Raw genomic sequence first — 13,825 nt, 5'->3', positions numbered from 1 at the left:
GTGAAGAGGAGCCCTGGGCCCTGCTGAAGCAAGGAGGGGTGAAGGGACTCCCGAGGCCCGTCTGTCCCTGTCCCTCCCTTGCTGGCGCACACCCTGCCCCTCCCCACCACGGCTGCTGTTCCCCCGCGGGGTGAGGCGGTGGGCATCACTGAAGGTTCCGGCAGCCTGACCTGGGCCTGGCTCAGCTCCCAGGAACTGGTTCTCCCAAATGCTCCTGCCTGGCAGGAGCCCCGATTCCAGCTGGACAGAGGCGGAGTGACCCCTCCGTGGAGGTCACTCATGGTTTCAGACCCATTCCCTGCAGCCCGGCCGCCAGCCTCCCGTGGTTGCCAGAGCCGCGGGCTGGCGGAGCAGCTGTCGGGAAGGGAAGGACAGGACACTCTGGAGCAGATCATCTGCCTCCTGGGAAGCAGCTGGGCCGCCCGCTGGCTCCTGCTGCCGCTTTGTGCTCCTCGCCACAGGCGTGGACAGGCCAGCGCTTGGGCATTTCCACAAGCAGCGCAGGCCGACGTCCGCTGCTCGTGCACCCATTGGGGGAGTCCATCCCAGCCCCCGTGTGCTGCGCACCTGCCCGACCCAGGCCTAGGGCTGGCCAGGCTGAGAGGTCCACCCAGCTCCGTGTGTCTCCAGAAGCCAGTCTGCCCCCCACAGCAGGCCCGGGAGAGGGTCGGATGGTTTGGGATGAGCTGCTTACGTCCTGGTCTATGCTGTTCAGCTCCTTGTAGTTGCTCAATAAAAATGCTGAATGAGTGGGTGCATGCTCCTCCGGTGACCCAGGGGGCGGGGCTGATGCTTTGGCTGACACATGTCCATCCTGTGGCCCCGTGTCTCCCTTGGGGGTGTGGCCTTGAAAACCGTGACCCTCCCCGTCCTCCAATGGCATCTCCTGTGGCATCCGGGGAGCAGCTGGGGATTATGGCGCCCTGTTGCTGGCGGGCGCTGGGCCAGGTTCCCGGCACAGTTGTGTGGGTGATTGTCAGCCACATGTGTGCGAAGATCTGTGTGCACAGGATTGGTGCAAATGCCCAACCCCCGGGGGGGCTGCCAAGCCAACACTCGGCCGTGCCCGGCTGCTGCGTCTCTGTCTCACGGCTGTGTGTGAAGACAGTGGATCTGGGTGGCACGTGCGTCCCGTGTCCTCCCTCTGGGCAGCCGAGACCCCCGGCACATATACAGGGGTGCTCCGTCCAAAGGCCTTCTGTGGTGAGGGACTGAAGTTGGACCTAAGTGAACTTCCCGGGGGCTTTGGAATCTCTCTGGGCCCCTCCTCAGGGCTGGGCTCTGAGTGCCAACCTTCCGAAGAAACCAGCCTGTTGGGCATCTAGGGACACCACATGGCTCCCTCCCGTCCCTGTGCCCTCGACCTGACACACATGCTGGGGGCCGGGGACTCCCCTCCTGGGTGCCAGGCCCAGCTTCCGAGCAGGGCACGTTTGGGGAGGCTGAGTCGCATCCTGGGCTGGCTGACTGCTGAGCTACTCCCCAGCCGCGGGCGCCTGTGTCTGGCCTGCAGCTCCGGTCCCCTCTCCCCACCTCTCGGCCTCAGAGACCCTGTGGGGACCTTGCTGCAGCTCCTGTGCTGGGGACCCTGTTGGTCCACTGTGGTGGCCACGTCGCTGACCAGTCCTAGAGCTCCACCCTCCTGGGCACAGGCAGCCTGGCCCTCTCTGATGTCGGCTGCGTTTTGGAGACGGGGACAGTAGCTGGTCAGGTCGCGGGAGCAGCAGCGAGGGCCCGCTCGCTCCGCTTTCCTCTCCTCCGTACTTTCCTCCGGTCTCATGGCGTCCTCTTCTCCCCCCTCCCGCTCCTCGCCCTCCCCTCCTTTCTCCTCCTGTCCCCAGGTGCCTCCCACTCACTGCCCTTGTCCCTGTGCTTCTCTAAGTGGGGACTCAGGCCCAGAGAGGCTGGGCATTCTCCCCGGCGGGCTCCAGCGAGCCGGGGCCTGCACAGGGCGTGGGCTGGGCAGCAGCCTCGGGGACGACCCCAGGGAGGGTCACAGGCCACTCGCCTGTCCGACCACTGTCAGGACGTTGGCGGGACGGGAAGGAGTGGTGGAGGAGGAAGCTGCCGAGACACGAGCGAGCAGGGGCCTCGTTTATGACTGGGGCATTTGCAAGGTCACTGGAGCAGAGCTAAGAGCTGTTGGCCAGATGTCCATGAATGCCAGCTGGGTGGCCGGGCTGGCTGCTGGGACCGCTCTGGGAAGGCAGGTGCCCAAGGCATTGGGGAGGGGCTGACGTTCAGTGGGCATCTGCAGAGAGCCGAGTGGAGAGCTGGCCCTGCCACCTGGAGAGTGTTCCAGGCCCAGGCCTGGGGGGGCTGGGGCAGGGGGTCTCTGTCCTTGAGACCCATGTGCTCCGTCGGTGTCCTTGCAACCTCAAGAGGAAAGAGAAGAGGCCCCACCCCTCAGGGCTGTCCCCAGGGAGGACGCCTAGGTTGACTGTCAGTCTCTGTGTTAAGGGCTGGCTCTCTGCAGACATTGCCTGGCACGGGCCTGGGTTCCCATCCAGCATTGAGAGGAAGGAAGGTGGGAAGGCACCCCCTTGTGAGCAGAGCCGAGCTCCTTGGAAGGTCTTCCCTGTCTGGGGTCCACTCTGAAGGTTGGTCTCTCTTGCTCAGAGGAGAGCTGTGGGGTGGACAGGTTGGCTCAGAGACCCAGCAGGATGAGCCACGGTTGCTGCTGCATCCAGGTGGCTGCCAGTGAGCTGGCAGGAGGGAGGTGAGGTGGGCCTTGGAGAGGTGACATGGTTCTGAAGGGGACATTTGCTTTGAGTTTTCAGGCCACGCTTGGATGAAGCGGGGTTTGTTCTCTAGATCATTCACAACTGAGCTGACACACCTGCCCATCTCTGGGCCCTGTCCACCTTGCTGGCCACGACGGCCCTGTTGTTTCCCCCTCCCCGGCGTCCGGGCACGTGCCAAGGGCCTGTGGAGGTCCTGGCCTTGGACATCCACACTGGCTTCTGGAAGAGGAGGCCTCGTGTCAGAGGCTGGCTGGGGACTGCCGCAGTCCTGTGCCCCAGGTCGGGGCGGCTTCCGCAGACAGGCAGGTGCCCTGTCACGGGGCCGCACCTCCATAAACGGCTAAGGCGGAGGGACAGGCTCCCGGCCAGTCTGGGGATGGGCCCAGCCACCAAGACCCATCACTGTGGTTCCTTGAGCAGCCAAGACGTGGCCCTGTCTGGGAATGTCCCCACCCTGTTCCTGAAGGTGAGAAATGTCTCCCCGCTGGGGAACAGCTGTGCCGAGTTGGCCCAGCTGCCCGCGGGCTGCTCACTGCTCCACTCTCCTGGCCCACGGTCCCCTCGAGGTGCCCTGCAGCAAGAGCCAGGATCACTGGAGCCCCTCTCCCCAAAGCCCTCCTCCTGTCCCGGCCACCTGTCCCCTTCCTTCAGAGGAAGGCCCGGGTGGGGTGAGCGCCAGGAGGGGCGGGAAGCACCCCGCTCTCATTCCGCATCTGCTGCGCGTCTGGCGGAGCTCCGCGGCTTTCTGAGGGTCTTGGTTCAGCTCCGCTCACTGAGTCCTTGTGCAGAGCCTCCTGATACCTCGTAGGCCGCCGTCTGAGATGGAGGCTGCCCAGGGCCTGGGGATGCTGAACAGGCCCTAGAGGAAAAGCCTCCCCCTGGGGCCCTGGAAGGCTTCCTGGAAGAAGTGGCATCTGAGCTGAAGCCTGCAGGAGTAGAGGGGAGGAGTCAGGGAGCAGGGAGAGAAGGGCCCGCCCCGGGCGGGCGGAGTGGAATGGGGTGGCAGAGGCACGGCTCATGGGGTCCCGTGAGAGCTGGGGCCCAGAGGGCAGGGAGAAGCACGGGAGGGAGGCTGGGTGGCCCCCCTCTGTGCCCAGCAGGTGAAGGGACGCCCCGGGCACTGCCGCACTTTAGGAGGGTCCTTCCACCTTGGAGCCCAGGTGGGCGCACCTGAGCCTGGAGGAGGAGCCCCTGCTGAAGCCCGGCTGTGGGGAGGGGGCCGCGTCTTTATTCTTAATTAAAAACAAAAACAACCGCCCAGAGCCTGTCCCTCTCGGGCCTGTCTCGCTCACGTCCTTCCTGGCCTGTTTCCACATGAGGTCACTCTGCTGGCTGTTACTGAGGCTCTGAAAGGCCGTCTGTGCCCACATGGGCAGGGGCGCAGCTGCCTGGAGGCGGCCAGAGAGGCCTCCCTTTGCTCTGGACCCCGGGGGCAGTGCCGAGGCCTCCACGCAGGCCCGGGGTTTCTGTCGGGCCTTTGGCTCCTCTCTCCCAGCCCGAGGCCTGGCCAGAGCTGGCAAGCCCCTGGCAGGGCCCTGTCTGGGCCGAGTCATCCTGGCCCAGTGACTCATGTTGCGGGGAAAATCGGGCCAGCCAGAGGCCGGGTGTGTTGTACCCGGCCCCTCGCTGGGGACAAGGGGTTCACTGGGCGACTCTGCTTCCAGCACACTCAGAGCTGGGAAGACTTCATTATCCAGATTGGCCCAGGGGGCCGGCCAGCGGCCACTCTTCTGCCTCATCCAGAGGAGCATTGTGTCCCCAGGCACAGGGCCAGCCCCGAGGCCACCTCTCAGGTAGAGTGGCTGCCCGCCCCTCTTCCTCCCCCACAGGGGCCACTGTGAGCTCAGGCACTGGTTTTTGCTTTTTGGTCTTTGGTACTGGGGACTGGATACAGGGCCACTTTGCCACTGAGCCACATCCTTGCCCTTTTCATTTTGAGGCAGCGTCTTGCTAGATTGCTGAGACTGGCCTTGAACTTGCGATCCTCCTGCCTCAGCCTCCCCAGTAGCTAGCTGGGATACAGTTGCAAGCGACGGCACCTGGCTTCTACTTTAGTGGTGCCTCCCCTCAGCTCATGGTGGACTGGGAAGGGGAGAGAACTCAGCCCACGCAGAGCCTTCTGTTGACGTCCCTCCCTGCTCTTTCTGAGGGAGCCCTGCAGAGCCTAGCTACTTCCTCCTCTTTGTTCTCCGTGCCCCTGCAGAGGTGGCCAGGCCAGCCACGGGACCTGGCCTGGTGGGAGGGAGGAGGAGAGGAAAGGCCAGGCCTGGGGACCTGCCAGCTCACAGTGCTGCCCCCTAATATCTGGGGCTCCACTGGGGTCATCAGAGCCTGGCACAGACACGGGCAGAAGTGGACCCCAGACTGTCCTCTGGGGGATGCTCCAGAGCACTCAGGGGTCCTGGGGTCACTGGCCGTGTTGGCTTGGTGACCAAAATACCTGACAGGAACAATTGGGAGGAGGGAGCTTGCTTTGGCTCTGTCTCCAGTGGTCTGTCCCTGAGGGGCTCCAGGGGTCTGTCCCTGACGGCTCCGTTGCCGAGGGCCTGGGCGAGGCTGCAGGTGGCAATGTGGCAGGGAAGCTGCTCCACTCCTGGCAGCCAGGGAGAGGGAGGGGAAGGCCCGGGCAGGTCACCCTCCCAGGGCATGACCCCAGGACCCCTCCCAGCCACGGCCCCTGCCCGCAGTTACCCCCGTGGGTCCATCCCAGCCAGGGGGCTGGCCAGGCGCAGCCCTCGCGGTCCCCACTTACCCTCTGAGGACACCTCAGTCCCCAGCCACACTAGCCGCGGTGGGAGCAGAGCCTGTGGGAACCACCGTCAGCCTCCTGTCTGCAGCTTGGTGCCCGGAAGAGGGAAGCCACTGTCCTCCTCCAGGCCCGAAGCGCTTTCCCTCCTCTGCCGCGGACACAGGAGACTGCAGCCCTGACCCGGCCAGTCTCCCTGTGGACGGTGATGCCTTAGCTTCTTTCTCCAAACTGAGGCACTGATGCTCCAAACTCCAGCCCCCAGAACCAGCTGCCAGTGACCCTAACCCCCACCCCACGTCCTATTCCAGGAGCTGAAGTGGACACTCACTCCAGCTGCAGCCAGGCTGACCCCTCCCTGTTTTCCTCCCCACTCTCTCCCCCTCCCCCCGCCCCTCTCCCCCCTCCTCCCTGCCCCTCCCCCTCCCTCCTGCCCCTCCCCCCTCCCCCATCTACCTTTATTATTGTTATTATTTTTTGTGGTGCTCAGGGTTGAACCCGGGACCTCGCCTCGTGCATGCGAGCCAAGCACTGTACCAACTGAGCCATGTCCCCAGCCCCGTCTTTATCTCATTTCAGTTTTTACGTGTGTGGCTGTGCATTGCTGGGGGAGCGCAGGGAGGGCACTGGGCAGGTGCCCGACCTCTGAGCCGCACCCCAGCCTCCAGCCTCCGTGTGTTTCTAAACAGTCCAAAGAAAGAGTGAGAGGCGTCGATGGGTGCTGAGCTCCCTGTCTCGGGAAGAGTTCGAGGGTGGGTGACGAGCCTTTAGGAGGCCAGGCCGGGGGCTGCGTTGCAGATGGCCCGGACCCTGTCGGAGGTGAGGGAGGGGAGAGGGTTCTGCTCTGGCCACTCCTCCGCCCTCCGCCTGCCACCTGCTGGGTCCTGGCAGCCAGGTGGGCAGGGGTTCTGCAGCCTGTGGCTGCCGGTGGGGAGGGGCGCTCCCTGGGGCGGCCACTGTGGTGACTTTAAACAAGTGCTTTCTTCTCAGCTTGGTCCCCGCTGCTGACGTGGGCAGGCTGGTGACTCAGCCCTTGTCCCCACACTGCAGGGTGGCAGCTGCCTGCAGCCCCAGACCCACAGAGCAGGGTGCCTGCTTGGGAAAAGTGGTGGGGAGGCCAGGACACTGCAGGCCCCGGGAACAGCCCGTCCCTCGTCCCTTGTCCCTCGGGGCAGGCATGTGTCCAAGTGTCCTGGAAGCCGCTGTGAGGTGTCTGCGGGCTGGCACAGCCAGGGGACGAGCTGTGCACCTTTAGGCGGGGTCAGGACCAGCCTGGCCACTCCTTCAGCCCCTCGCGGAGCCCAGGAGGGTCAGAGGCTGTGTCTCCACTGGAGCGCTCCGTGTCCCCTGCCTCTGCACTCCAGCCTCAGGTGGTGGCTAGGATATTGGGGACTTGAGGCCGTTCCAAAGCTGTGTCTTGGGGACCAGGGTCGCACCAGGCGTCGGGGGACTGTGTCAAGATGAAACTGGTCAGTAAGAAAGCGGTGGCCGTGGAGAGAAGGGTGTCCCTCCCCCCTGCTGTGTGTGGGTCGTCACCAAGGCCAGTGCTGGCCCGGCAGGCCGTGGCTTCACCAGCCAGCGCTCCCTGGTTCCTAGCAGGTCTAAGGTCACTGTCATGGGAGGGCCAGGTGCTGCTGCTGTCAGGTCACCTCAGGTCACGTCAGGTCCTGTCACCAGAGCCAGCAGCCCGGGGACTCTAGGCCCACTGAGCCTGCGCAGCCCTGTGCACTGGAGCTGGGGACAAGGAGCCGTGGGCAGAGTGTCTGCGGGTTCCAAGGCCAGGAGCCTCCTCTGCCTCACACGCCTGGAGACCGACACACTGTTTAGAAAGTCCCTGCCCCGAGATAAGAGCCAGGCCCGCGGGCAGGGTTCGCTGCGGTTCTGCACCCAGCAGGCAGTTTGGGGGATGGATGAGTCATGTGCTCTCTGAAGTGAGACCCTGCAGCCTCTCAGCCTCCGGGCAGATGGTGTGATGGGCTTTGAGCTGCACACTGGGTGAATGTCAGCTGTCCCCACTGTCACATGAGTGTCCACAATCTGGCAGCCTGCAGGGCAGTCAGTGGTCGAGTCTGGGTGGCTGCCCAGGCAGGGGCTGGCAGGGAGGCGGGTCCTGGAGGCTGGGTCCAGGTGTAGGAGCGCCTGCCTCTGGTGCTGGCGGGAGGGCAGAGTCCACGTGGGTTAAGACCCCTGCTGTCCTCCCGGGGCTGATTCCCCATCGGAAGCCCCCCATGATCCTGCTTTATCACTCTGTGGGACTGAACAGGAACTAGGGGAGCCCCTGGCACTTGCCTAGAGGTGAGGAAGCAGCTGTGTCTCACGGGGAACCCTGGGGTGGGGGCTCTCATATTTAAGACTGAAATGATAGACAGAGAGCCACCAGGAGAAGACGGGGAAGCCGTTCAGGCCCAGGGAAGGGCTTGTGCAAATGTCCTGGGGCAGAAGGCAGTGTGAAGAACAGGAAGGAGGCCTGGGGCTGAATGAGGTCACTAGGCTCTGGAAACGGGCAGCCGCAGGGGAAGGAGGTGGCACCTGAAGAGTGAGCAAGGCAGAGGGAGTTGACATGGTCTGGTCACTGCGAGGGCTCGAGGGCTCGTGGAGGGAACAAGAGCTGAGGCAGGCAGGCAGCGTACTGCAGGAACACAGCAGAGAGGGCCACAGTGGCCCAGAGCAGAGGGGTAAACCGTGAGGAATCCGGCAAAGTGGTGGTTATCAAAAATTAAATTATACAGAACTTACATAATATAAAACTATACACATGGTTATCATAAATAAAAGTAAACATATTAAAAACAAATTACATATAAAACATTGTTTGAAATTAAATTACGTAGAATGACCATAGGATCCGGCCATTATACTTCTGGGAACTAAATGCTCATGTGACAGTGGGGACCTAAACAGATACGTGCATATCCACATTCACAGCAGCATTACTCAAAGCGGCCAAAAGCTGGGGGCAACTCAAATGTCCATCGAGGGATCAATGGGTAGACAAAAATGTGGTACGTCCACACAGTGGAATATTATTTAGCCTTTAAGAAGGAAATTCTGCCACGAGCTGTGACTTGGATAAACCCTGCACCTTGAGACACTCTGCCAAGGGAAGCAGGCCACTCACAAAGGATGGTATGATTCCACTCCATGGCTGCTGGCGTCGACAGAGACAGGAAGGGGAACGGCGGTTGCCAGCGGGCGAGGCAAGGGAGAATGAGAATGGGGAGTCATTGTTTAATGGGTGCAGAGTTCCACTTTGGGAAGATGGAAAGAACTGGACTTGGGCGGCGGTGGTGGCCACACAAGGGTGTGAGCATGCTTGAGCTGTGAGCCTGGAGACGGCTAGTGTGGTCAGCGGGAGGCGTCCTGTTTTATGTGTAAACGTATGTAATCACAGTGAAATGCCTTAATTAGAAAAGCGTCATGAAACCAAGTGGCGTACTGCGCCTGTGTGACAATTAGACCAGCTAAGTCCTATTTAAACAGGGTGAGGAGTGTGGACCCCAGCAGGTCCCAGTGTTGGTTTTCTGTCTTCATTTGTCCCCGCGTGTGTGCTGCTGGGGATGGCCGGACGCGCCCTCCAGGCTCTACCAGGGCCTCCTGTCCTGCCCAGAGCCACAGGCATGCTGAGTCCAGTGCCCTGCTGTTTACTTGAGGGTGGCTGGTTGTGGTCAGCCTGCGGGGGCGGGGAGGCCCCCAGGCCCCCAGGTTCCTGGAGGGAACCAGCTGTTGGGGTGGGGGAAGGAGGATGCCGGAGGTGGTGGCTTTTGGGCTTGGGCAGCCGGGTGAACAGGGTGCCTCTCCCTGAGGGAGGCCCGGCTGCCGCTGGACTGAGGCCCTGGAGCTCAGTGTGGTCCTACTGTGTGCCAGGTCCAGGCGGAGAGGAGCCCCCGTGAGGGAGGAGACTGCTCGCTGGTGTCCTGTCCAGGCGCAGTGGCTGGGCCCAGGGCCACAGACGCCCTGCTCCAGGCCCCACTGCTGAGCTGCTTCCGGGCCAGCAGCTTCCCACGCTGTACCTGGGTGCTCAGGGGTCACCGTCCCCAAGTCACGCCAAACGGCTGTTTCCGCCCAGCGTTTCCTCCGCCCTCTTTTCCCACACTGTGGTCCACGTCCCTCAGGCTGGAAGGGACCCCGCGACCCGCGGCTTCTCCCAGGCCGCTCCCTCCCGTTACCAGCCAGGCCCCCACGGGCTTCCTCCCACTCCACCTGTCCTGCTTTTAGCTTCTCGTTAAAACTCGCTGCTGTCTGACCCCCCCCCCAGGGCTGAACCCCCCTTAGGGCTGAAGCCCCCTCCCCCACAGGGCTGAACCCCCCTCAGGACGGAGGTGCCCGGTGTCAGCCCCATGACAGGTGACGAGCGCTGACCTAGATTTCCAGACGGGACTCAGGTCAGCTGTGAGGATGGCCACGCACTCGCCTAGCGCAACACAAGGGTGGTCACTCCCCTTTCTGGAGGCCACCGGCTGACCCCGTGTCACAGGGCTCTGGGGAGGGTCCTTCCTGCCACCCAGCTCTGGGGACCCAGCCACCCTTGGCCTGTGGCCACGTTATTCTAGTCTCTCCTCCGTCTCTGGGCCCTCCTGTCCCCTTTGAGGACTCCCCTCGGGGTGCAGGGCCTGCCCTGGCACAGGAGGAGCTCGTCCGGGGCTGCTGACCTGAAGTCCACAGCCGAGCCCTGTCCCAAGCCAGGCCACAGCTGAGCCCGGGGACGTCTTGGGGGTAGAACCGGCCCACTCTAGGTCTGGGTGCACCTGGGAGGGGGTTCTGGTGTCCCTCTGAGCACACCTTGCCCTTTGGCCAGGCCTGCAGGTGGCCCTGCCACCGGTCACCATCACAGAGGGCAGAGCCCCGGTCGGTCCTCTCCCTGGCTAGACCTAAGCCTCTTTCTCTCTCACCGGCTGCTCATCTCACCTGTGCAGGGCCCTCACCACGGCCATTTGTCCAGCCTAGACCCCGGGAGAAGGGTCAGGGAGGCCCCCCCACCCTGTGGCCATCTGGCCTGGTGAGAGCCCTGGAGCCCAGAGTGATCAAAGGGCGGTGCCTACAGGCTGGAGGAGGGCAGTGGAAGCTGAGAGACAGAGGCCGAGGGGCAGGTGGAGTGCCTGGAGTTTGGAGGTGATTATGATGTGAAGGGAGGTGCCCAACTGTTTCCCATCTCCTCTGAGGTCAGCAGAAAGGGAGGAAATCATGATGTACAATTAGAGCAGTTGGTTAGACACAAGGGTGAACTTCCTGCTGGGAGTGTGGCCAAACCCAGCTTGGCTTTCCTGAGGGAGCAGAGGCCTGGTAATGAGGGCTGTGGTTAAGGTGAAGGGGATGGCAGCAGGGGGTGGTGCCTGGGCTCTTGGGCCAGGCCACAACAGGCCTTGGACACCGCCTTCCTCCCACCATTGTTCTTTGGATTCCCATGGGGGCATTTCGGTGAGTCCTGCACCCTGGCTGGGCTCCCCAAGGAAACACACCCAAGTCGGCTTGGCCCTGCTGTGCGTAGGGACTCAGGGCACAAGGAACCGAGCCATGCTGATCGGGAGAGCGATCTCATGGGTGGGTCTCCACTCAACAGGTGCTTTCTATAAAAACCCTGGAGAATAATGCTGCGGCCCAGGGCAGACACCGCCCCGAACCTTGAGCCTGCATCTTCCCGAGGGCTGTGCTGTTGAGAGGACTTAAATCCCCAGAGGTGGGTGGGCAGGTGACCCAGCAGGTTGGAGGCCTTCCGGGTGCTGTGATGGCAATGACAACCCCAGCCTGTCACCCAGGCTCCCGGGCGGACCAGGGTGTGCTCCGTCTGAGCTGACTGTGGTTTTGCAGTTCCCATGTCCACGAACTCACTTGGTGGAAAACAGTTCAAAACATCCAAGGCATGAAGGGGAGGGGCCGCTTTTCTGACAAGGACCCGATTCCAGCAACTTGGAAGGCCCACCAAACCCAGGACCCTCTCCTCCAGGGACCCCTGCAACCCGGCCTAGGCCTCCCCCTCAGGGGTCAGGATCCCTTGCACACTTGGGGTCTCTCATAAAGGTGGGTGTGGGGAGGGAGTGGGCAGTGGCCAGGGGCCAGCCCCTGATCCAGGATGAGCCCAGGTGCTCATTCGCCCCCCAGGCTGCAGGCCCCTGCCCTGGGGACCACTTGGGCAGAGTTGCCCACCCACTCTGGAGGGGTGTTTTTCCGGGCAGGAGCATATTGCCCGGGGCCCAGGCAGAGCGGGAGATCACCCCTCTCCCTTGTGGGGACCCCGGGGCCCTCCAGGGGACTAGTTCCTGCCCCTTCTGTCTGGCCTCTGGCTCACCCTGTCCCACGGCGTGCAGGGGGGTCTAGTCACGTTCGCCCCGTGGCTGGAGGAGTGGAGACTACTGACCCAGAGGAAGGCCAGTGGGAGCGGTTGGCGTTCGGGCCCAGCGGGAGAGGGAGCCCACCACTGCCCTCTCTCCCAGTGTCCTATCCTCCTTCAGATGTTACAAACCGTCTACTCTCTGCAGGGGAAGGCCCGGGTCTACTCTTTGCTGAGCAGGGGAGTTGGAACGTGTCCCGGGCTCTTGTGACAGGGCCCGCCATCCCGGCGCACGCCCCTGCACCAGCTCCTTCCGTAGAGGCCACCCAGCGGGTGCAGTGGCGACCCCGGCAAGGGGACCAGTTGCCTTCAGTCCGTAGGATGCTGTGGACTCGCGCGGTCGTCCCGCGTCCCCGGCTCTGGAGCCCAGAGCTTGGATCTCGCCGCGCGCCCCCGCTTAACCCTTGCAGGCGCTGGGCGCGCAAAGCAGGCGCCGGCGAACTTTGGCGGCGTAAATAAAACCTCCCGCAGAAGGAAACCTACGTCCCGGGAAAGGGGAGGAATCTCGTCCCCCTCGGCGCCCGCCCCTGCGCCGCGGCCCGGCCTCCACATCCGCCCACATCTGGTCGCAGCGGGGCGTCCGGGGGGGAGGGGCCGAGGCCGGGTCGGTCGCCGTCCCTGGGCGCAGGCCAGGCCGGGAGAAGGGGGGCGCGCGGGTCGTGTGCCCCGGGCTCCGCGGTCCCTGCTGCGCCCGCTCTGGCCCCAGCCCCCCAGGCCGGGCCTTGACAGGCGGGCGGAGTAGCCAGTGCGAGCCGGGGAGGCCGGCGGTGCGGGAACCTGATCCGCCCGGGAGGCGGGGGCGGGGCGGGGGCCGGGGCGGCGGGCGGGGGCGGCGCGCGGGGAGGGGCCGGCGCCCGCCTTCCTCCCCCATTCATTCAGCCGATCCTGGGGGCCGAGGGGCTCCGGCGGCGATCTCTGCACTGCAGGAGCGCGGGCGCGGCGCCCCAGCCAGCGCGCAGGGCTCGGGCCCGGCCGGGGGCGCTTCCTCGCCGCCGCCCTCTGCGCGACCCCCTGCCCACCAGCCACCATGTCCGACCCCGCGGTCAACGCGCAGCTGGACGGGATCATTTCGGACTTCGAAGGTGGGTGCCGGGCTGGCTGCGGCCGCCGCGGGCGAGCTGGGCAGGACCTCGGCGGGCCTGGCGCGGGACGGCGGGACGGGAGTGCGCGGAGAGCAGACGGGACCCCCGATGGTTGCCCTCCAGCCAGGAGCGCCGCGCGCCCCCGGCCCCGCGTCGCCGAAGTGGAGGCCCCCTTTGGAGGGACCCGCACGGGACCCAGAGCTCGCGCTGCGCGCTGCCGCCCGAGTTTCCTTCCTTTTATTGTTGTTTGTGTTTGCCCAGCGACAGCCGCCCACCTCCTCGAGGGCTCGCGGGGCGTCCCCGGAACTGCCCAGCACTTCTGCTCCCGAAAACCAGCCGCTGGCCCGATGCTCTCGGCCCCTCGGGCCTGGCGGCTGGCTAGGGACTTAGTCCCCCGCCTCGGACCGAGTGGGCGGCCGCGTCCTGCCGGTGGACAGCCCTCCCCTCCCCCACGCCAGCTTCTGGGCCGGGGCTGAGCCGAATCCGGGCTGGGGAGGGCCGCCAAGTCGCGCAGCCCGCAGGGTCGGGCACCGCCGAGCGGACACTGCCCCCGCTGCGTTGGTGTTCGGCGTGGGGCGTCCCATGGCCCCCATCCAGGCCTGGGGACAACCTCGTCCGCCTCCCAGAGTAGGGCGGTGCGGGCAGAGGGGGCTTTCGGGAGGGTAAGGGGAGCATTTTGGCTCTTCCTCCCTTCAGAGTTTATAAAGTAGGAGACTTGGGGGGGGTGCTCCCTCCCAGGGTGAGTCTGGCGCCCCCGCCCCGGCCTGGGTGTGCGCGCGCTTTCGCGGGGCCTCGTGACTGCCGGTGCCGTGGCCCTGTGTCCTGTGTCCTGTGTCCTCAGGAGTAAATAAAGCGGTGGGAAGGGAGGCGCACACAATGGTCTCGGCGTTTCTGGGACTGGCTTTCGGAGGGCGGGCCTGTCTCTGCC

The 13,825-nt window shown here is 64.4% G+C and overlaps 1 protein-coding gene across 3 annotated transcripts in view; it reads left to right on the top strand.

Moving 5' to 3' along the window:
* Positions 1 to 13,825, top strand: part of Septin9 (septin 9) — a 140,815-nt gene that overhangs the window by 41,982 nt on the left and 85,008 nt on the right. The window contains exon 1 of one of the 3 annotated variants that reach the window (XM_076869239.2): positions 12,672 to 12,897. The exons of the other annotated variants lie outside the window; for them this stretch is intronic. Within the exon in view, the coding sequence (XP_076725354.1) occupies positions 12,843 to 12,897 (55 nt within the window). The 5' untranslated portion in view covers positions 12,672 to 12,842. Of the gene's footprint in view, positions 1 to 12,671; positions 12,898 to 13,825 lie in introns of those variants that run through there. 3 annotated transcript variants of the gene reach the window in all.

The sequence above is a fragment of the Callospermophilus lateralis genome, chromosome 11 (genome assembly GCF_048772815.1).
Source record: "Callospermophilus lateralis isolate mCalLat2 chromosome 11, mCalLat2.hap1, whole genome shotgun sequence".
Taxonomy (NCBI): Eukaryota; Metazoa; Chordata; class Mammalia; order Rodentia; family Sciuridae; genus Callospermophilus; species Callospermophilus lateralis.
This window is presented reverse-complemented; position numbering and strand designations above follow the sequence as displayed.